Consider the following 25339-nt stretch of genomic DNA (forward strand, 5'->3'; position numbering starts at 1 on the left):
GCAAACTCCAGCCTTTGCAGCCGGCTGCTTTGCAGAGGGGATATGTGGAACTACACAGGTATCACACCGAGGGCGTGGTTCTGTGGAAACTAGTGAGGCAGATAGTGCAGCATCTTTTGGCTCAGCTTCAGCTTCAACTTTTCTCCATCCAGGCTGGGAGAATAATCCCAGCCTGGGGGAGGGGGGGGGGGGGGGGTCGTCACTGTGGGTAGGCGAGGCTGTAGAGCATGGAGGCGCGAGCGAGATTTGAAACTGTGCATGGGGTGCACATATCAAAGCAGGCCGAGAATCCTTACAGAGTTGCATGCAGCAACATCTCAGTAAACGCCTGGATCATGCATGCATATGTGCACGTGTGCACGTGCGCGCGCGCGCGCGCGTGTGGCCTCATTTTTTTTCTAGAAGAGTAGAAACTGTGTATAGGCTGCAGCACATACCACAAGAGCGTTGGAGTTTACTCTGCAGCCAGCCGCAGCCTTTACTTTACACAAGAAACCCAGCACTCTGGGAAAACAAAGGAAGGAGACAAGCAGCCACCGAGGGATCAGTCATTTCAAAGGCTGTTCGTGAGGATGCTCGAGCCAGAGGCTCGTCGGGACACTTTGGATTTCTTAGAGGACGGCCATGAAATGGGATTTTCTGTACATGTGACCACGCGAGCACCTGTAGATTGGATTAAATGTTAGATGCTAGACAGGAGGAGTGCACGTCCAGTCACCTTCCCCGTAATAAGCAGCGGCTTACACCTGCAGATATTTGACATTATAAAACTCCTCTGGCTCCAAATAAAAAGTGGACTATCACAAAGTTTGTCCTCATTTATTTCTGTGCTCTCCCCCAGCCCCTACATTAATCAGCTGATTTGTGTTACCCAGCAGCAGGTCCTGTGCAAGGAGAAGCACCTTGAACTCTTATCATCCACGATTGCGTCATGTGTCCCTGGTTGCCTATCTGCTCTCTCAGAGCCAGGAAGGCTGAACAGGTGATCTGGAGTTGCTGTGCTCACCGCTGTAGCTGTAACAGCTGTGTTTACACAGCAGTCACCGCTGTAGCTGTAACAGCTGTGTTTACACAGCAGCTGATAGACAAGACTTGAGAAAAACCCACAGGGATTACTGTTTTTTTTTTTCACCCCCTGGGGTACTTGAGGCCATTTGGGACAAACCTACTGCAGCTGGATGGGACACATCAGGGCTGCTCACTCGTTACCCATCAAATCAGAAGATGGATTTCAAAGTTTAATGACTTAGCAGTCGGATACTAATGCACTTCTCTCTCCGACGGGTTTTTGGGGACGTGTTCCTCCTGCTCTGAGATCAATGCCTGATGTAATACAGAGCAGTGTCAGCAGAAAAGCAGAGCAGAGTAAACAAGAGGGCAGGGTGTGTTTGAGCAGTAAACTCGGGACAGGGAGGCCAAACTCGTACTCAGCTGAGGCCTACTCATTGACACCCTCCCCCTCCCGAAAGAAGTGTGCTGGACAACAAGGAACAAACTCTTAGCCTGACACCAGCGTGGTAAGAAGTGCTGGAGGATACAAACCCCACCGCGCGGCTCAGAGGCGCACGTTTACGCAAACCACGGTCAGAGGCTTTAAAAGGTGGACACATGAACCTCAACCGGCCTGAAACGAGCAATGAAAGGACAACTGTGTCGTCTTGACACTGCAGTCTGTGAGGGCTTGGGAAGAATCCTTAAACTGTGTAATAAAACACGTCCCGGTCCACAGTGCGCTCCTTTCGCGCTGCTCTGCACGCATTGCCACGTTTCTCCTCTCGTGCAAAGCCCCAAACACACCAGAGTGTGTGTGTGTGTGTGTGTGTGTGTGTGTGTGTGTGTGTGTGTATACATATATACGCACACACATATATTTGTGTGTGTGTGTGTGTGTGTGTGTGTGTGTGTGTGTGTGTGTGTGTGTGTGTGTGTGTGTGTGTGTGTGTGTGTGTGTGTGTACATGCAGGAAAGCGTGCGTGTTTGTGTGCAAATGTGCTTCTCTTACTCCTGCACTGCAGCTCCACCATGGCCTGGTACCACTCGTCCTGGTCCGCCTCGTTCTCCGCGGCCACGGCGAAGCTCTCTGCCCGGGTGTACAGCACGATCATATGCTTGTTTTTGGAGTCGGCCCGCTTGTTAATGTTGAAGCAGGTCTCCAGCGCCACCACTTTCTTCGGGACGGGGGCCTTGCCCCGGAATTTCTTCTCGCTCTCGTAGTACTCCAGGCGGGCCGGACCGCGCTCCGAGGCGGCGCGGAGCACGAAGTACCGCCGGTGCATGGACTTGTGCTTGCGGAGGTAGCCGCTCTTCCGCACGTCCTCGTGGCTGTACTGCTCGCCCGCTTGGCTCTCCATGACACCCCCCGAGCTCTCTCCTCCTCTCTCTTTATTTTAAACCCCCACGTGAAAAACCAGCGCGACTTCTTCTTGTTTTCCTCGTCGGTGTTTGTGCGAGTTCAGCGAGCTGATCCAAACATCCCCCGGCTCCTCTCCTCTGCCTCTCTCCCCCACACCGGCGCTGGCATGTGAGAGGAGAGTCAGAGGTCGGTTTGGGGTTGCTGCAACTGCGAGTCCCGGAGCTTAAATCTGAACCCGTGTTTGTTTATGACCGCCGAGTCGCTTCTTTCTCTGGAGGAGGAGGGGGTCGATTTTTGCCCAGCGCACGGAGCAAAACAAGTTCTTTCAGGCGCACACAGAGGAGCACATGCGGCGGAGCTCCCCCTGCTCTCCACTACTACTACTACTACTATTACTACTGCTGCTGCTGTGAGTGTTTCCAAGCGCCGTCCGGTAGGTTTAATCCCAATTACTGCACATCGCAGTGCGCGGAGCCCATCCTGCTGCACGCGGTCTCTGTGCGTGTCCCCCCACCCCTGCCTCGCTCGGCTCTGCTCTGGTTTCTCTGGCGCGGAGCAGCTACCGTGGAGCAGGACTGTCACTCAGCGCTCTGCTGGTACTTTTGATCGCGATGCGTTCAAGGACTTCATCACAGCTCTGATAGCAGAGCTCCACCTCTTCCCCCTCTCACACACCACCACCAAGCCCCCTAAGTGAGCTAGAGCCCGATTTAAGGACTCTCTCGGGACAGACCAAAGAGCTGTCAAAGGACATTAGGGGCAAGACTGTAGACCTGCAAGACCATCAGCGAGAACCTTCAGAATCAGAATACTTTATTAATCCGTGAGGTAACAGTTGCTCCAAGCAGTAAGAAGAATAACTAACCTAAATTAAATAATAAAATATATTACAAAGTTATCAAATATAACCAAATAGTTCTAATAGATAATAATAGAATAGATAGCTCTAATTATTAACATGTATAACACAAATTAATTCTATGGTTGACACTTATCTCAAAATGCATGGTCAAGAAGGCATGTGTACAGCCCCATCTTAAATTTGCCAACAAACATATAAATGATTCAGAGAAGGCCTGGGAGAAGGTGCTGTGGTCAGCTCTTTGGTATCAACTCAACCTGAGATGTTTGGAGGAAGAAAAATGCTGAGTGTGAACCAAAGAACATTCAGGCACGGAGGTGGAAACATTATGGTCTGGGCTGTTTTTCTGCTAAGGGTAGAGGACGACTTCCCCACACTGAGGGTCAAATGGACAGAGCCGTGTGCTGTAAAATGTTGGATGAGAAAAAAGAGAACAAAGGAGCAGTTAAAGAAGAAGAACATTAAGTTCATAGAGTAACCAAGCCAGTCGCCACATCTCAGTCCTACAGAAAATCTGTGGAGGAATCTCAACGTTCAAGTTGCCAAGCGTCAGCCACAAAACCAGAAGGACTTAGAGTTTCTGTAAAAAGACGAGTGGGCCAAAATACTGAGCTCTGTGCAAATCAGGAAATGACTTACTGCTGTGCTTACCAACAAGGGTTTCTCCACCAAGACCTACGTCATGTTTTACTTGGTTTTACTCAGTTGAATAAATAATTATTTCACTCAATCACATGCAGTTTATAACTTTTATGTTAAGTGGTTTTTTTGCCCAGTGTAAACAAACTGAAGTCATCTAGGCCTCCTCCGCCCCAGGGGCCTGGTTTTTGTGCTTGGTTGCGTCACGTTTGTGAAACACATTTGTTTTTTAAGAACACACCATGTCAGCACAAAGATAAAAAACAAGACGTTGGCTCCAGATCAGATAACATGACCGGTCTAACATGTCGACATTTGACTTAAGCAGCACAATCTTCTTAAAACAGCTGCAGTTTCATCAAGATTGGGGGCCATTGAAGGGCCATTCTTCCCTTCAATAATACAGTCGCTAATTCTTGTGCAATTAAAGACTTAAGTAGGCTTCAGCCAAACTTTCAGACTTACTGGGTCCTTTGTAAATGGTGCTTCATTTAAGTACAGAGGAAACCAAACTGTAACGCACAATAAATATTATAATTCTCTCCAACTGTTCTTATTAACAAGGCTGTTTTATGAATGGACAATTCATTGGCCATTAAGACTTGGAGCTATTTCTTTATATATGCTGCTCAAAAAATGAAGGAAACACTTAAATTAAACAGTGAAACATTCAAATTGAAAATCTTTACCAATACAGAGGTCATCATTGAGAACAAAATGATGTAACAACACTCAGCACTTCATGCTCAACTAAAATCACCGACCATCTGAGTGCTGGTTTAAAAAAAAAAAAAGTGCAATTTCCGAATCACTACAGGGAGTGCAGAATTATTAGGCAAGTTGTATTTTTGAGGAATAATTTTATTATTGACCAACAACCATGTTCTCAATGAACCCAAAAAACTCATTAATATCAAAGCTGAATGTTTTTGGAAGTCGTTTTTAGTTTGTTTTTAGTTTGAGCTATTTTAGGGGGATATCTGTGTGTGCAGGTGACTATTACTGTGCATAATTATTAGGCCACTTAACAAAAAACAAATATATACCCATTTCAATTATTTATTTTTACCAGTGAAACCAGTATAACATCTCCACATTCACAAATATACATTTCTGACATTCAAAAACAAAACAAAAACAAATCAGCGACCAATATAGCCACCTTTCTTTGCAAGGACACTCAAAAGCCTGCCATCCATGGATTCTGTCCGTGTTTTGATCTGTTCACCATCAACATTGCGTGCAGCAGCAACCACAGCCTCCCAGACACTGTTCAGAGAGGTGTACTGTTTTCCCTCCTTGTAAATCTCACATTTGATGATGGACCACAGGTTCTCAATGGGGTTCAGATCAGGTGAACAAGGTGGCCATGTCATTAGTTTTTCTTCTTTTATACCCTTTCTTGCCAGCCACGCTGTGGAGTACTTGGACGCGTGTGATGGAGCATTGTCCTGCATGGAAATCACGTTTTTCTTGAAGGATGCAGACTTCTTCCTGTACCACTGCTTGAAGAAGTTGTCTTCCAGAAACTGGCAGTAGGACTGGGAGTTGAGCTTGACTCCATCCTCAACCCGAAAAGGCCCCACAAGCTCATCTTTGATGATACCAGCCCAAACCAGTACTCCACCTCCACCTTGCTGGCGTCTGAGTCGGACTGGAGCTCTCTGCCCTTTACCAATCCAGCCACGGGCCCATCCATCTGGCCCATCAAGACTCACTCTCATTTCATCAGTCCGTAAAACCTTAGAAAAACCAGTCTTGAGATATTTCTTGGCCCAGTCTTGACGTTTCAGCTTGTGTGCCTTGTTCAGTGGTGGTCGTCTTTCAGCCTTTCTTACCTCGGCCATGTCTCTGAGTATTGCACACCTTGTGCTTTTGGGCACTCCAGTGATGTTGCAGCTCTGAAATATGGCCAAACTGGTGGCAAGTGGCATCTTGGCAGCTGCACGCTTGACTTTTCTCAGTTCATGGGCAGTTATTTGGCGCCTTGGTTTTTCCACACGCTTCTTGCGACCCTGTTGACTATTTTGAATGAAACGCTTGATTGTTCGATGATCACGCTTCAGAAGCTTTGCAATTTTGAGACTGCTGCATCCCTCTGCAAGATATCTCACTATTTTTGACTTTTCTGAGCCTGTCAAGTCCTTCTTTTGACCCATTTTGCCAAAGGAAAGGGCGTTGCCTAATAATTATGCACACCTGATATAGGGTGTTGATGTCATTAGACCACACCCCTTCTCATTACAGAGATGCACATCACCTAATATGCTTAATTGGTAGTAGGCTTTCGAGCCTATACAGCTTGGAGTAAGACAACATGCATGAAGAGGATGATGTGGACAAAATACTCATTTGCCTAATAATTCTGCACTCCCTGTATTAAATTATTATTATTTTTGCCAAGAAAAAGAGGGAAAAGTGCAACGACTTATTTGAATGTACACAAATAAATGGAAATAAAGTACACAAAGCAAAAACACAGTTTGTACTGTTTTAGTCTAACGAACAATATCTGACCCTGCTTTCAGAAACACAGACCCAAACCATGACAGCAGTGTGTTTACAGATGGCTGTAGACACTCACTGTTGTAGCTCTGTCCTAACCTCCTCTATACTTTCTGACAATGATTTGACCCAAAACAAAGTTCATTACTCTATAAAACTGGTTGCCACTGATTTTTAGGGGTTTTTTAGTGTGTAATTTGGCACATCTCAGCCTTTTCTCCCAGTTCCCCTTTCTTAAGAATGTCTTGTGACACTTTAGATCAGGGATGTCAAACTCTTGGAGCAGTGAAACTCACTGAAAGACGTTTAACTGCACTTTTCATCCCTAAGATGTCTTAGTTCTAGTATCAGTACATCTCAGTTTTTCTCCATAACAGCAAACGCTTACTCAAAAAAAAAAAAAAGTGACACAAAAAGTCATTTTAAAAGTTGCAGTAGTTCTGTCCAGCGATTTTAAAACAGAGAGATTTTGTTAAACCACACAAGTTTTTCCAGTTTACTACTACTGTTGACTCTTCATAAAACAACAAAACAAAACAAAAAAAACAGGAAGGTTTCTGTCATGTAATTTATTACGTTGGTGTAATTTAAATAGTCACGGGGGAGATCTTTATCAGTGGGAAAAACTGTGAAACTTGTTAAAGTACAGTTAAAGTCCAAAAGCTATGTCCTCCTTCACATTTTTCAGTGATGTATAGTGGGCCCCACTGTAGTCTCTAGCGGGCCAATTATGGTCCCTGGGCCTTATGTTTGACACCCCTCCCTTGGTCCCCCTGTTACAGCTGACTTACAAATTGATTAAGTGATGTTTTGTTTTTTCCTGTTTCTCCATTCAGTTTTTGTGTGTTCCTATAAACAAAATGTTAACGCCTTCATGCGCACTCAACTAACGCTCAATATCTCCCACGGCACCTGAAGGCAGCATCCCTTCCAAAGCTAGGATTTCAGTCTTGGCGCTTCCACGAGTCCGTCCTTAAAAATCCCCCTTTCTGCTGAAATGTGAACACACTGACGCATGTTTGCAGCACTGTGCATTCAGGACAGAGAGGGGGGGGGGCATACTGATTAACACTGCAGAAGGTCGCATGACTGTAAAGAAAATCAAGGGTCACAGTACCTCATAAAACCTTAGGGAACATAGTGATTTATATTCCTGCTACTGAGTCCCGATTAAGCTGATATAATTCGATAGATGGACCATTTCCACTCGCCATTTCTCCCCACTCTCGTCTGCCCTGTGCGTGCAGTCACCCCCCCAAAAAAAGGGAATGTAGCAGAGCTTACTTAGTGGGCATGATGTAGATTTGGATTCACACTGGATTTAATATTCCAATAAATATTGCAAAGGGGTCCCATTGTAGTCATTCTAGCGGCTCTAAAGGGCTTCTATATTTGTGCTGCACGCTTATGCAGTATGTATGTAGTTATGCAACATGCATCCAAAAGTAACCTTGCGCATGAGGTCAGAGAAGAAAACTGGATGCCTCACGCCCCCTGCTGTTTGAAATGCTCCACACAGCCGCATGTGCGTGTCAGAACCACGCTTGTCACAAAAATACCACCACACACTGTTTTAAGAAGCAACAAACTGGTTTTATGAACATGAATACTTGTAGTTACAAATACGCTCTTACATGAATCTCTTCTTTTATTTTTGGCAAAATAAGAGAATTAAACTTCATGTCAACCAAAGGGGGAAAAAAAGCAGAATAAAGGTTTTGGTCCGGTACATGAAGCGATGAAGATCTTTATACACATTTAAGTTACTCTGACGTTGCTTTTACATTCAGTAGCTCCTTTTTAGCCCTCTAAGCGCATGCAGCCTGAGAGTGGAAAACGTAGCTCATCCTTTGCAAGGAAACCTGACAACAACAAAAACAAAACAAAAAAGAAAAGAAAGAAAAAACAGCAACAATGACGAATGCAAACACGCACCCGCGCTCACACCCCACAGAGACAAGCCCGTCTTATCTTCGGACACCGATTCACATGCATCAGGAGGCTGTTAAGGCTGTTAAAACCATCTGTGGATGCTCGTGATGCAGGGTCAGAGTCTCAGCTGGCTTCTCCGAGACTCAAAAGTTTTAAAGCCGGAGACAGCGCTGACGTACTTACTCACGGGCCGAGGGAATTTTTTTTATATCTCTCATTCCTTTTTTTTTACACTTCTAAGCAGGAGATGAAAGCAAATAGCAGCAGCAACACATGTGTGTGTGTAATATAGGTGAGTGCGTCTCAGCAAAAAAGAAAAGTCGTAGAGGCGTCGTGACTCCCACAGAGCCCTGAGGTGGCGTCTATTGGCACACAAACACCTTTTGACGTACGTCACGTGGCACAAACACAGCAGGCCGACACTCTTGCACATACAGACAGGGATTTTGTGAACTGCATTCGCGCATTTTTGTTTGTTTTTCTGTTTTTCCTCTCCACAAACACGTAAACAAAGACAGATAGGGGAGGGAGGGCGGCGTGGATGCGCGACCCTCCCCTGAGGGGGGTGGGTGGGGGGTGAAAATACTCCAGAGGCATTGAAATGGCAGCAGCTCCTCCTTCAGTTCCCAGAGAGAGAGGGAAGGGGTGGGGAAACGGGGGGTCAGATGAAAGGATTTTTTGACGTCCCCCGACTGGGGTAAACATTCCCCTGCAAAGACAAGAGAGGCAGGGTGAGAACAGCAGCCCGGCTTACTTAGTATGCCATCGCAATTCACTGAAAACTGGCGAGAACTACCAATTAGCGCCCCCAGAGTGCACTTCGTGGAGGGATACTCACCGTGAAAGGGTTCACCGACATGGGCCGAGGGACTTTGGACTGAAAGTCAGACGTGGGGAAGGAGGCAAAACCTGCAAAACACACACACACACACAGATATACATGATACAGGAAAATGGTGTGGCATGAAACCAGAAACCTGCAGCTCTAAACTGGGTGGGTCATTTTGGTATTCCTGGACTGCTGCTAGTGGACGCCACAGCGCGTCTCAGGAAAGACGAGCAGTCCCCGCTGCAGTGGGAGCTTTCCATTTGGGCCTCGTTTTAATAACCAACATATGGATCAAAGTATGGTTCCCCCCCCTTCCCCCCCCCCCCCCCCCCCCAATTTTCACTTGAAGCCTTATATAGCACCAAATCACAACAACAATGCTTTATATTGTAAGGTCCTATATATAATAAGGACAGGTGTCAAACATCAAGCTGTAATTCGTAGATTTTGGCGTGGCCGCATCTGTGATCTGCACTGGTGTAAAGAGAAGCTTGTGCATGCATTTACTATGTTTTCAGCAGGTATGGTGATGTGTGAATGCACACACAGGCAGAGATATGGAAACAGAGTCATGTCTCTTCTAAACTCAATCTAAAAGTCCAGTTAAGTTTCATTTTTATGTGCTGTACGGTAAAGGTAGACACCACCATCCAAAATCTACAAAACTGTGAGATCGTCATGTTCAGGCCTGTGACGCAGGCCCACAGACACATGTGGAAGAACGACAACACGGCTCGCTTTTACATCAGGACATGGTTCGTTGAATCTCTCGCGCTATCAGGAGATATCATGATCAAGCTGCTGTGAGTTGGCTGCGTGATACAACTGTGATCAGAAGGCATTATAACCTTCTTTTCTTTTTGAGGGCTGGTTGCACGTGAGGAGGAGATGTCTTAAAATAAATCACATCAATAATTGTAAATGTCTGGGTCTCTTTTCTCAGTGTGGCCCTTAACTTGATGCTCGCGCTTCAGGAGGTAATAAAGTAATATGGTTTGTATTCACATAAAAACCAACTACCACAGCACCTTATCTTCTTCTACCTCCCATCTCTGTCGTCCCTTGTTAAGCCCACCACCTGCTCATCCTCATCCATGTCATCTCCCAGTACACCCAGCGTCTCTTCGTTTCCTACCCAGCACGACTGAGCATCTGTAGCTCAGTTAACTGGGCAGACGAAGTGCTTAAATGGGCAGGGTGGCACCAGGAAGACCACCAAGGGTAAACCGAATATTAGAAGTCATAGATCAGGTGAAGGAGGAACTACAGGACGTCTCTGTGTGGTCTCTGCACTGTGGTCGACCTCACAACTATTACAGCTACTTAGAGTCTAACTGACTTTATAAAGAGGAAAGAGATTGTTTGGCATTTTGACATGACTTTTGATTAAGATAAGATAAGATAGATAAGATTAAAAGTGTGATTTAAAATTTTTTTAATTATCAATCTCTGATGACTCAATGTGATTTGATGAGTATAAAAAAAAAACTTTTTAAAACTTTTTACATTTTTTGGGGCCCAGGGGGACTAGTATGCAGTGCAGTAATGAAGTTAGGTCTTCCTAATTTGGAAAAAACATTTTATTTTCTACAACTTTAATGTCTCACCTTTTCATTTACACAACTGATGCATAAAAATAAGATATTTTGTTAAATGTCCTTTTAAATTATTAGAAGATATTAGTTTTTAGCAATATAAAACAGATAAGTAGCGAATCCTTAATAGAGCAACAAAATCCAACAAATACATGTTTTTGTTTTGTTTTTACTAAATAATGACCAGACTTTTCATTTTTGGTCTATTTTGAGTTATTAAAAGAAGATTATGTAAATAAAAATATTAATAATAATTAAAAACTTGACTTATAATCCAAGAAAACAAACAAACAAACAAAAAAAAACATCAAACAGGAGGACAAATAAGAGGCAACGAATCTCACCATTTGCTTCCTGATTGGTGGATGACTCATGAGGAAATGCATTCTGGGTAGCAGCCGCTGGGAAAGCACCGGACGGAGGAAAAACGGAGGTGGGCGAGGTGACAAACGCACTGGAGTCACCTGGAGAAGCGAAACACCCACACATGCGGCGAAATTAGACACAGATCATTAATCCATGCAGAACACATCTGTCAGCTGCTCTCAGACTGACAGTAAAAGACTGTTTCCCCGTGTCTGTACCTTACACAGAGAGCCTACAGGAAACATAAAGCAGTAATGAGCCCTGCGACCAGTCAAGAGTATAACTGCATACATGAATACATGATACTGTTGAATAATTGAGGTGGAGCCGATGGAAAGCCCAGAGCTGCGAGGGTCTAAAGCTGAAAGGAAACAAACGCCAGGTTGTTTATTTGCATCATGAAACATCACAGCATCGCTGAGCATTCGTTTATCCACGTTGTGGTTAATGCACCAGAGAAGCTTAACTGAGATTTCAGCTCCACGCTGAGCCTTTCCTCTTACATATCTGCCTTTGGTGGGTGAAGTCAGTGACCCGAGTAAAAAGTAACGTTGCTAGCATGAAGCCTCAGTGGCTGTGAAAGCAGGTAGCTGTGAGCGAGCTTGTGTAATCAACCGTTTAGTGTGTACACAACATACACTTCAGTGTAGCAGCTCTACGCGTCGTTTTCACTGCCCTACAGGAAAAGAAATAAAGGCCCAGCTCACGCAGCTGATCTGGAGACTAAATGTTACCCGTTAATGGGCCGAGCAGAGGGAAAACACAGGAGCGTTTTTAACTTTTAAATAAGCACAAAAGGTACATTCAGACTCTGTAAGCAGGAACTAAATGCTTGAAATATGTAACCTATACACAGAGCAGAGGGATCAGTGTTTTATAACAGGCTGTGATTTCCTGTTTTTAAGTTTAGGCATTCACATGTCATTTAAGTCATGTAGAGTCAAGCTAAAAGACAAAAGTTTGAACACAAGTGTAGGTGCGCTGCCTCCTGACAAATCCATAGGACAGCCTGAGAGAGGAAATAAATATATCAGGAAAAATGTGATCGAGGAGAATATCTACAGTTCAAGATGAACACGTCTGCATGCCTAATTTGGCACGGTTGTTGACAGCAGACTGGTTGGCCTGAGTATTTCAGAAACTGCTGATCTACTGCGATCTTCACACACAACCATCTGTAGGGTTTACAGAGAATAATCTGAAAAAGAGGAACTATCCAGTGAGCAGCCGTTCTCAGACTGCTACGAGCTAATAGGAAGGCAACAATAAGTCAAATTACCCAGTCGTTAAAAGGGAGGTATGCAGAAGAGCATCCACTCCAAACTTGAAGCAGATGAGCTACAGCTGCAGAAGACAACACCGCATGTCACTGCTATCGCAACAGAAGACACAATTCCCGTGGGCTCATTAAAATTAGATAACAGAAGATGAGAAAAAATGTTGCCTGGTCTGATGAGTATTGATAACCGCTGCAGATGGCAGAGATGGAGTCAGAATTTGGTATAAATAACATGAAAGCATGAATCAAGCATGCCTTGTATCAATGGCTCAGGCTGCTGGTGGTGTAATGGTGTGCGGGATGTTTTCTTGGCACACTTTTAGTGTTTTAGTACCAACTGAGCATCATTTAAATACCACAGCCAGCCTGATTGTTGTTGCTGACCATGTCCATCCCTTTATGACCACAGTGTACACATCTTCATATAACACATCATGTCACAAAGCTCAAACATTGGTTTCTTAAACATAGCGATGAGTTCACCGCACTCCAATGGCCTCCACATTCAACAGGTGGAACAAGAGATTCACATCATGGATGTGCTGTGCGATGTCATCGAAGAACAAAGAACTAAAGCGGCTCTGAAGGTAAAAAGGGTTTCAACCCTACATATATTTTTTCATGTGGTAATTATTTCTTTGCCTCCACCACAGCGGTGGTTATCTAACCAGCTCAAGCTGCTCTAACATCTTAAAAAGTTGCAGCAGGAAGTTTCAGAAAGAGTGAGCATGGGGCTTACCTCCTGAGGCGTTACTGAAGGGGTTACTGGGGGAGAGGGCGACGGGCTGCTGGGAAGCGGAGCTGGAGCTGAATGGGTTGGGGAAATCTGAGACACACGGGTTGGGGGGAGAGAGACAGGGAGATAATTCAGTGTTCTGCCCGGGGGTTAACGGGTTACATTCCTGCCTATTCAAGGCAACACTGCTCTGATTTTCACAGTCTAATCTGGAGTGCTGGACTGTTTTTGAAGAGGAGGGAACTGAATGTAAATAGTGCAGGTTAACAGCAGCAATCGATGCAGTTCGCACTCGGCACCTACTTGCAAAACTTTGGGAGCTGGAGACGGTATCGACACCAGGGGAGCTGGGGAGAAGTAGAAGAAAAGAGGGGGGGGGGAAGGAGGATCGATCAGAATTTGACCTTTAAACAGCTCCACAAGAAGAAAAGTTAAAAATCTGCCATGTTTAACAAAAGCTGATTTGACAAGGCTGCTTTTTTTCCTCTACCTGGCAGGAGTTGAGCTGGATGAGAGCCTGCTGCCGAAGATGGCGCTGTACTGCGGTGGGCCGCCAGGTGGAGCTGCAAACAAGCATTTCCACAGGCATCACAACACAACCAAACACAACGTCAGGCCCAACATGAGCCCCGGTTTACGAGCTCGAGCAGTGCTATGATCTTGATATGTGAGCAAAAACCTTTAAAACAGTCCAAACTGCTGATCCCGTGCATGCAAGTCATCACAGAACAAAAGAATTACAAACGCCCTGAATAAAATATCATCTTCATGTTCAGCTTGATATGAATCAAAAGTGAGCCGAGGCAGAAAATCAATAACCTCCCTACTCTGCCAAGCAGGGGAGGCAGCGATGACGCTGGAAAGCAGCAGAGCTTAGCAGGCCTCTCACACGAATGCTGTGCATTAAAGCAGCCGGCTTAGTTATAACGCAAACACAGCTGATTCCAAAACCTATCAACAAGGTCCTTTGAATCACGCTGTGCACGATCTGGAGCAAACACAATGAGCATAATTCAGCTGCTAAAAGCCTTGGCATTTGGAGTAAGGATGTTATGCAACCAAGCTGAGCTGACTGCGACAATCTGCACACGCGAAGCCCTCAAATCAAACTATCTGTTACACAGTGCTGGAAGATGTGCTCGGGTCTTTATTGAAGCCAGAGTGCTACTGAAACAATGGGGAAAAAGTAATCAGGTCAAGCTGAAGCAAGGTTTAATTATTCTCTGTTCAGGCAGGGAGTTTAGTCCCTCCTCCTGATTAGTCAGAGAGGTTGTGAGAGGATTAATGAGACTGGAAAAAAAGAAAGTTCTTCAGTTTATAAAATTGGATTCGTTTTCTTGAGTTAATTTTTTTTTTTAATCTGTGTTTGACAGCACAGTGAAGATTTTTGAGTGGGGGGCCTGGAGGACCAGCACTTTTTGGTAAAACTCAATCCACAATCAAGTGGAGAGACCGAGTCGAAAATACGAAGCCGATGGTGCAGTTCCTCTAATGGCCACTCGAGGCTCCAAACCCGATTCAATCCATTAAAATCCCCAACTTTGGTACAGAAACCTTTTCAGTTTCTACGGCCAATCCCCCCCCCACACACACACACACTATTACACATGGTGGGAATTTTTGTTTTATCATACCCTGCCCACAAACAAATTAAGGTTACTCGTCATCAAGGGGTGAGGTCACTTTGAGTAAAACCTGGACGTAGGCTAGCCAACTACCTGTCTGCCAGTCTTTAGCTAATTATAGTCACAGTAACTCTCAAACATCTTTGTGGTTTTGGTCCCTTTAGAGCATTTATGATGCAAATACACCTTCCTGTGTAGTCAACTGCACTCACATCCCTTACAGGAAGTGTGTGCAACAGTTTCGGTGAGTCATATTCTAATATTTATTACTTGGTGTCACTTAAGACTAATTTGCACATCCTGTCTCCGTGTGTGAAACGCTTGCTAGTCTCATGTTAGAACTTAACACTCCAGCTTCCTGTCTCTGTATGGTCACCTGTGGTTGCAATAAAACAAGGCAAAGCTAAAGTTAAGATTTAAAAAAGAAAAAAAGAAAAAACAAGAACAGCTATCGTCGTCTTTTATATACAGTCTATGTGCACACCTTACACAAATACAAAAAGCTGTGAAATAAATGCAACTATGCAAAAGCCTCTGAACTACACTGATACAAAAAGTATTAAAGCTTCGACTGATAAAAACATCGTACCTGTGACCGATGTTGTTTCAGAGAAGACGCTGTCCAGCTGTGACACGGCAGCGTACCTATCCTGGGCACTGCCGCTGCTGACCGGCGGTGTCGTCTGACCTATGCCAACAGGCTGCTGTTGCTGAGGCTGCTGCTGCGGCTGGGACAGAGACTGAGGCAGAGGCTGTGGTTGGGGATGGTTCAGACCTCCAAAGTCCACGCTCAGAGACTTGGGGAAGGCCCTGAAGGGGCCCGTAGCCCCCGAGGTCGACACTGTCCGACCTGAAAGAGAGATCGCAGATTAGTATGTACTAACAAGTAGATGTTTAAAATGTGATTGTTCGAACCTGAAGCATCAAATTCAAATAACATACAATAATTCGCAAGTAACTCTCACATAACACAGCCCATTCACTACATATAGAAGAAAATTATCTCACGCCATGTAAAGATCCTCATGCTATGAGGTGTAGAAATAGCAGCATTAGCTTAGACTGTACTAAATAAAGCACACACACTCATCGTGTTTAGGGATTAAAAAAAAAAAAAAAACACCACAGGAAAGCAGCAAGCCAGAAACTTCTTAGATGCAATTGTTAGAAGTTAACAAAGACAGGAAATGACGTTTAACATCAGTGTTTGTAGCAAAATATCAGAGTCTGGATCAGCCAGTTAGCTATGAGCATGGGATCAGAAGTTAAAATCCAACATGGTCTCCATGAAGACACAAACACCAGAGCAGAATGGACCTGATGCAGCTTATCTGCTGGTATCTGCATGTTTTTCCGTCTTTGAGAGCATACCTGAACTCCCTAGCATATTGTTGTGGGTGTTAAATGTGTATGGCGCGATTACAGCTGTGCCCTACATAGTTCTGAAGTGCTTCAACGCCAACGTGGTGCGAAATATCAGCGGCCCTCTGCTGACGGGGGCAGCAGCAGCAGCTCCGGCCTAAAAATAGCCCCACTTTAAACTTGTTCTTTTTCCTCTGAGGGAGGGAACAGTGTGTGTGTGTGTGTGTGTGTGTGTCCTTGACACTCCTAGGCTTCAGATCTGGGCTTTGAAGTGGGAAACCTGAGTGATGAAGAAAAACATTGACCCCAATTGCAGTATGTGACACTGGCCAGCCACGACTCGCTGGCTAAATGAATACAGAGTGCTGCGTCGCCTCTCCCCTCAGGCCGCTCTGAAACAAACCCCAACTCACATGCATGTGATGCTCGCTAAGCACCGCCGCGCCCCGCAGATTGGCCATCTATTATGAATGATACAGCATTGGAAGAGCTTATTGATTTCAGCATTCACACGAGCGCACACGCACACACTCAAAAGCATCGGCCGGAGATGCATCTTACCTAAAGTGAAGTGGTTTTTGAACGAGCTACTGGCTACATGGTTGGAGAAGAGAGGGAGAAGACAGAGGAGAAAAGAGGAGGGGAGATAAGGAGAAACAAGTGAGTGCCACTGGCGTCGCATGAATCTGCCACTCGCCGGCTCTGATGAGCGGAGAGCGACATCAGTGAGAATCAGCGAAAATATTCAATGATCTTTACACCGTGAACGATGCACTGCCAAATGTTCTTGCTAGAGGCGTCAGGAATAGAACAGAGAAAGCACAGTGTCTATTTTTTAACCAGGAATCTTTCCTAAGATCACATAAGAGGAGGAACTAGCTTCCCAAATACAACAAACACTGTGGCACTTTACTACACAGCTGGTAGGAGACACATTAGTAGTAAACTTGTGAAAGCCTTCATAAGTTTACTACTAACAGTGGCACAAAGCATCCAGTGGGCGGAGGGCACACCTGAAGGCCGTGGAAGGGCGGGGAATGAGGGACCGTGGTTCTGACCTCCCAGTGTTGACGACAAAGAGCCTGGTCGCTGTCTTTCTATCCCACACAGGGTGGGATCTTCGTAGGAAAGAAACAAAAGATGCATTAAAAACAATTTTAAAAGAAGAGATAAGCACATGACGATGCCACAAACAAATCTTCCTCTCACCTTTCAGAGGGGGGTCTCTAAAGCTTTGGGAGCGCGACGGCCGAGCCGTGAACGCGTCTGTCCGCATGTCGGCGGGAGAGATGGCGGGGGCTCGATCCCAAGACGGCAGCTGGGACTGAGACTGGAGGATGAGAGATCGAAGGAGACAGAAGAGAAGCAGATGGAGGGTAGAAAGAGAGACACAAAGCCAGAGGAAGTGAGTCTCTTTCATCCTTTCTCAATAATTCATAAGCAGAGGCTTTGAAGCCGAGGCTACCTGGCCCTCCGACTGTCCGAACCATCAGTCTTTGTCTCTGTGCCGCGGCGAATTCAGGTCATTTCTTCACTTTCTATCCTTTTTTCGATACCCTTTGAAAATCTCCTCTACTTTCCCTTCCTCTTTTTATTTATTTATTTAAAACCACACACGTATACCACCCTCGTCTTCTCACTTTCACTCCCCTCACTTTACCTCCACCCGTTTCACAGACAACTACCACACCTTTAGCCTCTTACCAGTGGTCTCGTGGCTCTGGCATTTGGAGGCATGTTATGGGATAGACCCTGGCTCGCTAAGGGACCATGAGAAGGGGGCATAGCCTGAACCCCTGGACTCCAAGGACCCTCCATATCTCTCCGGTTCTTACTTTTGGAAAAATGCCTGCGAAACACAAATGATGCAGTGTAACTAACCAGTCTCATTAGCAACACAATTAAAGCTTGACATCTGGTCATTCATTTGCTAAACAAGAAGATTGAGAGCATTCTCTAAGCTTGAAAATAAGCAGCTATTAGCCTTCAGCTAATTTTTCTGAGCAAATATCTCTTATTCAAACATGGAAAGCCTAACTTTAACACAACCCTAATTAGCTATTGTTTTCATTTTACTTTGCGTTCCCTTTTAACCTCTCAAAATGACTCTTTTTACAGTTACACTTTTAAATATGTTTATTGCACAAGCAGAACAGCCAAATGCTAGCAGCTCTGTAACACAATAAAAACTGAGCTAAATGCTAACGTCAGCATGCTATCATGCTCAAAATAATCATTCTAATTCATTTTCTTTTTATAGCCATTTGTATTTGTACATATGTACAATACTGAAAGGGTTTTTATTTTTACTCATATTACCCTTTAACAGCAGGAAGTACAGCACTCTGCTAATTAGCAAGTTTGCTACTTTAGTTTGAAATATTAGCATGCTAACATTTGCTGTTTTTAAGCTGCTCTATTTTAAACAGACTAACATATTTACTCAATAATGGTGCTAATTAAAAAATATTGTAAATAATAAACATTCTTACTGTAAAAGGTTTTATTTTGTTATTTTAAAGGCTTTTAACTATTAACATGCAAACTTGAACATTTGCTGGGCTTTTTTAAACCGAATTTTCTACATAAAAATTGATTTAAAATAAATAAATGAACTGAATAAAAATTAAGATGCTTTTCTCTGCTTCCATCAGTATATATTATAATTTGGTTATATGCAGGCGGAGGCCAAGCTCTCACCATTTTTTCTTCTCATATTTATCTTGAAGGAACTCTTTGAACTTCTGTGAGTCCTTCATGTCGGAGCAGCCGTCATTCTTTGGGTCAAACACGCACAGCCACGTCCTTCTGCCCACCTGAAGACACACATTTCCAAGAAGTCACATTAAAACCACGCTGCTTGGGACTGATCCATCAAAAACAAAAAGAGGGTTAGTGAGTTTCCGATTCCCTGAGTAGAAAATGAGAGCAATCCCTGGTTTTTGTTTGACATTTAATCTCAGAGAGTCTCTCAGATATACACACAGATTTTCTCATCAGTGACTCATCTCCGGTGCAAGAGTGCAGCAAATATTACTGGCAGCGAATCATGACTGACCGGATCACTCTTCAGAGGATGATGAGAAAGGAAAAGCTGGACGATGCACACCTATGCTTCTCTGCACATTACACTTGACTCACAGACCCCGGCCAACAACAAGCTAATAAAAACTGATAAGCACTTGTGCTGATAGCCTCAAACTCTTTACCACTTACTGGTATATGCTCAGCAGAGAGAGCTGCCTGAACCAGTGGCTCCTGAAGTGGATGCTGTGAGGGGGGGGGCTTATGCAATCCAATCACATTTCAGCACCAAAATGAGGTTTAATTAACTTGGTAATTAAGTTTTCAAACTACAGAAATAAACAATAATTACCATAATAATCTAAGTTGAAGTAATTGTAGCTCAACCAGCTGGACTGATTGGTATTATATTAATATGGAAGTTGGAAAATATATCAAAACTTCATTTTGATGACGTGAGGGTTTTATTTCTTTTTATATCGAATTTCTAGGTTTTTCTGGACCAAGACGAACCGATTTGAAGCCTTCATTTAAACTCTAGAAGATAATGTCAGGCTTTGTTAAATAATAAGTAATAAGAGATATCACTCAGTACTGACAAAAATAGCTAAGCTGCATAAAATGAATCCTAAAATAGCCTGCTGATCTGCACCACTGGTCAATTTTCCAGGTTTCTACAAAGAAAACAGAGCGATATCATTAATACTTCCAGTATTTCAATAAAATGCACTGCTGCTAATGATGCGCTATTCCCAGAATTGTTACACGAGAGTAGAAACATTTAAAAATTTAAAAGGATTTCAAGAGCTGGACAAGGTATTTGTCCAGCTCTTGAATCACAAAGTTAAAATCATAAAGTTATTAAAAAAAAAAAAAAAGAATGTTTAGTTCCAACACACTCAGGTCAGATAAAGGGGGAAGTGCTTTTTATATGTTATTATAAAAAGGCTGTACAGGTACGGCCCACTTTTGGATCTAACTGTAGCCCAAACACTCAAATAAGTTCAACACTCTTGGCATAAACAAACACTGAGTAAACGGCAAGTTCACCTCTGTACCATCCTCTGCCTCAGCTCCAACTGTTATCAGTTACAATCCTGCAAACGGCCGCTTTTTAACGTAGCTGCGGGTCCCGACGGACGTGCAGAAAACAGCATTTTCTTATGACGCACCACGGATATGAAGCACTTTCCAGAAACATATAATTTCAAGTATTCTCATATTAATTGTTTAGTTTATTTAAAAAAAAAAAAAACATCACACAGAACGTTTGGTAAGAGTAGAGCTGGGCGATATGAGATTTTTTCATATCACGATATGTTTTTTTCATTTCAGGCGATAACGATATCTATCACGATATAAGCCAAATAACTATATTTGTAAGATTTAAATGTGCCGTTGCTCACAAGTAAAATGTGAAATAATCAGCAGCTTGTTTTTATTTAAATATTTATTTCCCATAATAAGTTCAACAGGGTAGATGTACTTAAGGAACATGAGACTTTTTCAGATAAATAAAGGCAAATATTGCAAACTACACAAAAGGCAGCCGCTAAAGCGTTTAAGTTTCAAAACAGAACAAACAAAAACAGACTAAATTGTCAATTCCACTTAGAAACAAAATATTAATTCTAAAAATAAATCTTATTTTGTTTTACAGAAGAACAGACAAAACTAACTTTTGTCAGTATCAAATAAACTGAGAACTAAAAGGAAATTCTCAATCTCTCCTTGTTGTATAGCTGAGCTTTTCAAACAGTTTTAACAGTTACTTTAGTCTGACAACAGCCGAATGACGAATTAGCGCTTCCAGTCAGAGACTGAGGCTACGTCCACACGTACACGGGTATTTTTGAAAACGGAGATTTTCCGTTTTCGTTTTAAAAAATAATCCCGTCCACACATAAAGGCAGAAATGAAGGAAAACGCTGCTATGAACATGCCAAAGCAGCAGGTGGCGCTAGATTCCTAACCGTGCAGAAATGTTGGCCAATCAGAAGTCTAGAAGCCTCGGTGGGAAAAAGTAAACAAAGCTGGGGCATAGAAGCAGAACCGAGTCGTATGTGTGGAGGGACAGTAACTGTGTGTATATGTAAGCATTTAAACACTGCAGAGAGTAGAATTAACAGTATTGTAGAAATTCATTTCACCGAAACAATAACGTGGCGCACAGTGTGACGCATGCACCAGTTTATTGTATTTCCAGACTTGCTTTCGGCACAATGTACAGTGCACGCTACTCTGTTTTTTGTCAGACTTGAAATAGCCGAAATACCTTCAAACTACGGAACTTCTATGGCTCTTCCGTTCGACAATCTCTCCGGCATTGGAACCGTCATCTGTTTTCTCTTCGGTCACGCTCGGTAGATTTTTCTAGTCGGCACACTCATTTCCTCCATTACACGCTGGCTCCATTACCCAGGGCAGCTGTGGCTACAACCGTAGCTTGCCTCCACCAGTGTATGAATGTGAGAGTGAATGAATAGTGGCATTGTAAAGCGCTTTGGGTGCCTTGAAAAGCGCTATATAAATCCAATCTATTATTATTATTATTATTATTATTATTATTACCCACTGCCTGCTTCCCAAACAAACACACGTGCGGCTTGGCACTTGTGCTGTACGTAACAAGTCACGCGACGTGACGCTGCGGCTGTGATTGGTTCGGCTCTGCGCTACTTAGTTTGGATTGGCTGACCTTTTTTTTAATTTTTTTTTTATTTTAAGAGGACAAGAGCGGCGAAGTCTATCGCGATAGCTTAATTTCTCTATCGAGTAAAAGTTATATCGCGATACATATCGTTATCGTTCTATCGCCCAGCTCTAGGTAAGAGACACGGTTGTTTTTCTTTGCATTTACATAAATATTTGGATGTTTTATTTGGCTGGGTCTCTGTTGTGAGAGGGTTCTGATGTCACCAAACCCTGCTAGTTAAATAAAGGTAAATAAAGGAAGAGATTTTGATAGGGTGCTTTTGTTTGACTTTTGGTTAAAATGGGGTCTGTTCAGAGTTTAAACCCTGGTTTTAAAAAAAACACACACACACAGAAAGGAAATAGATCGTGGTTTTGTGGGACATAAAGTGCCCCATCCTTTTGTTTCTTGGCACAGTATGAGGTTGGCACTAGTATTCGCCCCCCCTCCTCCTCGTCCAAGAAAATAAAAAAAAAAGGCACTGCCACAAAGACTGGTTGGACTGGTAGTCTCAAGGGGCGTTTCACATTCCATATCAGAACCACAAACAGACAGTTTTAACCTTGAATTTGGACCAAAGAAGAGGAAAAAAAAGGAAATGGTAGCTGATGTCCTCGGACGACTCCGCAGTGTCAACAACAGGAAGAAATCACATTCAGCTGCACGTCTTTCTTTTTTTTTTCCTCGAAGTTTTCTAAAGTGAAGCAAACACGATGCATCGGGCCCCCAGCTGGGACTTCACTCACCTCATTGCCATGGTTTTGGAGGAATTCTACTTCCTGTTGGGAGAAAGTTGTCATGGAGATGGACTTGACTCTGTGGGGAGGGTTGAGGCCTCTCCTGGGACACAGAGGAGAGATGGATGAGTCAAATAAAGGAGAGAAATGGGAAGATTTGCAGTCAGCCCTCACCTCTAAAGACAGCACAAAGGGGATGGAGCAGGTGGGAAAGGAAATATATCTGACACGTGACCGTGAATCAAAGGACAGATTTGTTGTGGAGAAGACAACATACACACACACACACACACACATACACGCACACAATCGTGACAGAGAGAGACACATGTCTTCCAGAAGCTCCTATTTTCTTCATGCTGGGGACATAAAGTGGGACACTGTTGTACATGTGCAAGATTGCGCAATGACGCACACTGAGTGCCGAAACCGTCTTCCTGAAGAGGAGTGCCCGGGACTAGGCTGAACATGCAAAACAAAGTGTGACAGCACACAGGCGCACACACACTCTCTCTCTCTCACTCACTCACACACGCCCACATTGAAAAGGAGCCTAGAGAAAGAGAGAGAGAAGAGAGAGAGAGGTGGTGTCAAACCTGCACCATGACGAAATGAAACGTAACTCAGAGCTGGAAAATGACCAGCTAGCGGTCTGTCGGTTATCAAGCTGTTGGGAGACACGCACGAGAGAAAGAGAGGGAGAGAGACAGAGAGAGGTAGACACTGCGTAAATTAATGTGTGCACACATCCTCGGCTGTTGCATAGCACCAACAACCCCTGTTAACGTCAGGAGAGGGGAACCAAATGATACACATTTGTCCGTGGCTGGGTGGTGCACGGCGTAATCTAAGGCCTGGTACTTTTACTCTATCAGTATCTGGCTGCCCCTCACACTGATGCTAAATGTGCAGTAAATAAACCCGCCACACACCCCTCCCCACCCCCGGATGGGGCGGCGGGGTTTGCACTCACAGCATTCCGGAGCACGACGTGCAGACGAAGCTGCCCACGGTGATGTCGGTGTAAGTCACCCCGGGCTGGTTGCACTCGAAGCAGTGTTTGTTTACTCCAGACTGGGCCAGCTCCCGGACCTTGCGGGCGCAGATCTCTTGGTTGTCCCGGTGCTTACGGTTCGACATTTTTTTTTAAATTATTCTGGTCGCCGCCTGTCACGCAGGCTTCCCCCCCTCCCCGGTTAACACTCCGCGGTCCTCCTCCCGGATCCCCTCCGTTTACTCCAAGGAGCACCTCACGCCCGCATTATGGAAACGCTTTTATGCGGCTTCACCCCAAACGCAAGGCTGCACGGACTAAAGGCGCGTCAAGCCCTGAGCGACCCACCTGCAGCATAGCGGAAGCAGCTCGGGTTACCTTTCAAAATAAAAGCGATTGACAAGGGACTCTCGAGAGCGACTGTGACATTTTTACTTTTTGGTTGCCTGTTTCTTTAAAAAAAAATCGTTCCAGCATAACCACTTGGTTATCTCATCAACTGTTTTGTAGGTCAAGGTATTTTCCAGTTATTCTGTGGGTCACAGTGAATCAGCTGTATTACTCTTAGTCTGCCATAAAGACGCTGAGAAATAAAAATCATTAAAATGTCATAAGGATCGTGTGATATATTCAAAGTTTCCTTTCAAGCCTGATCTTACTTTTAAAGGTAACACCTGTTTATTGGTTTGGAAAATAGCAGCTGGGTCATTCCTTATGAAATCAGTCAAATATGAAAAAAGTGACTCAGAGCAGATCTTTCATATGCTATAAATGGTTTTACACACATGGTAATGTTTTCCTGAGAACCGGGGGGGAAAGTATGTTTCAGTTTATCTTATTTTGTCCGCTACAGAGAACCTAATGAATAGGCTCGATCTCAGGAGGATATGACCTACTTTCTATGGTTTCTCCAGCGAATCAACAGAAAATAAAACATCCAGCATATCAATCATGGCTTCTGTTAGTGTACAGGGATTAAATTGGTACAGATTTACTATTGAGACTATGATATATCCCATATCATACTAATTCTGTCTCACTTGGAGATGGGTTAAAGTAGATTTGCAGTTTTTAACAGAGCTTAAAAGTGCCAAATGTTGACCCACCCCATGTATGAAGACCTGTAATTAGAGAACATTACAGAAAATCATGTGATGCATCAATATGATCATCTGTATTTACACCTTGGCAATGAACTATCCACATTGGCCTAAATGCTTTGTGTAGCTATGAGAAGGGCCTGGCAAAAAAATAGATAATTAAAGATTACTACAATTTCTACAACTTGGTGGCGACTGCAGTTTTGCCTTTTATTTAAGTTGGTTATATCTTATTTGTGTTTTATCAACTAATATACACATACATTTTTACTTTATTATAAATAGCCACTATAGAATAAAGCCCTCCAACAAAGAGTGTGCTCCTAGCACGCTTTCTTTTCAGGAGTCTCGTTTCGTGCTTTACTTTGAAAATCCTGCCGGATGTGACCCTGTTTATTCTGACTGGTTTGGCTCTTGGAGAGATGCTGAGGGGATCTCCTGTCAAAGACAAACAAGAACCTGTCGAGTCGCCAAGTTTACTTCGCACAAAACGGTTTTATTTCTCCTTCCGAAGCGACCGTCTGTCGCTACGTGCCGTCTGTGCCGCGCTATCAGTGTGCGCTATTTACGCACACGCCCCCCTTTACTGGCGCAGGACTTGCACTTTGCTTCTGCTGCCCGCTCTGGAAGGGGGGCAGGATGTTTTTAAGGGCTTAGATACGTTAAGTTGAGAAGCTAAAATTACTATTTAATCCTTTATAGTTGG

The 25339-nt window shown here is 43.9% G+C and overlaps 2 protein-coding genes across 3 annotated transcripts in view; both read right to left on the reverse strand.

Annotated features, from left to right (window-relative positions):
• The window catches only part of LOC308412028 (insulin receptor substrate 1-B), a 64235-nt gene extending 60337 nt beyond the window's left edge, over positions 1 to 3898 (reverse strand). Inside the window, exon 1 of the mRNA XM_080906097.1 lies at positions 2003 to 3898. Coding sequence (XP_080762223.1) covers positions 2003 to 2351 — 349 coding nt within the window. The 5' untranslated portion in view covers positions 2352 to 3898. The remainder of the gene's footprint in view (positions 1 to 2002) is intronic.
• Positions 3899 to 7930: 4032 nt separating this feature from the next.
• agfg2 (ArfGAP with FG repeats 2) lies at positions 7931 to 24058 on the reverse strand. Of its 2 annotated transcripts, XM_080905524.1 has the most exons (14): positions 23513 to 24056; positions 22549 to 22642; positions 18784 to 18899; positions 17788 to 17932; positions 17293 to 17413; positions 17097 to 17201; positions 16645 to 16677; positions 15311 to 15571; positions 13587 to 13659; positions 13400 to 13443; positions 13100 to 13186; positions 11060 to 11179; positions 9130 to 9200; positions 7931 to 9000 (listed from the first exon to the last, which is right to left on the reverse strand). In XM_080905524.1, exons 1-14 carry the CDS (start codon positions 23677 to 23679, stop codon positions 8953 to 8955), a joined length of 1485 nt encoding a protein of 494 aa, XP_080761650.1. In that variant the 5' UTR covers positions 23680 to 24056; the 3' UTR covers positions 7931 to 8952. The 2 variants fall into 2 exon arrangements, with proteins under 2 accessions (XP_080761650.1, XP_080761651.1); XM_080905525.1 differs by lacking the exon at positions 16645 to 16677 and having other exon boundaries at positions 23513 to 24058.
• Between the last annotated feature and the right edge of the window lie 1281 nt (positions 24059 to 25339).

Source organism: Rhamphochromis sp. 'chilingali' (assembly GCF_963969265.1).
Source record: "Rhamphochromis sp. 'chilingali' genome assembly, chromosome: 1".
Lineage (NCBI taxonomy): Eukaryota > Metazoa > Chordata > Actinopteri > Cichliformes > Cichlidae > Rhamphochromis > Rhamphochromis sp. 'chilingali'.

What these genes read in the sequence shown, in the direction of transcription:
- agfg2 (XM_080905524.1), bottom strand. Translation starts at nt 23,679, where the DNA reads ATGTCGAACCGTAAGCACCGGGACAACCAAGAGATCTGCGCCCGCAAG. An exon ending in TGAAACAACATCGGTCACAG is followed by an intron (nt 13,660 to 15,310) that starts GTACGATGTTTT and finishes GCTTGTTTGCAG; the next exon opens with CTCCACCTGGCGGCCCACCG. An exon ending in TGTCGGTGAACCCTTTCACG is followed by an intron (nt 9,001 to 9,129) that starts GTGAGTATCCCT and finishes TTGTCTTTGCAG; the next exon opens with GGGAATGTTTACCCCAGTCG.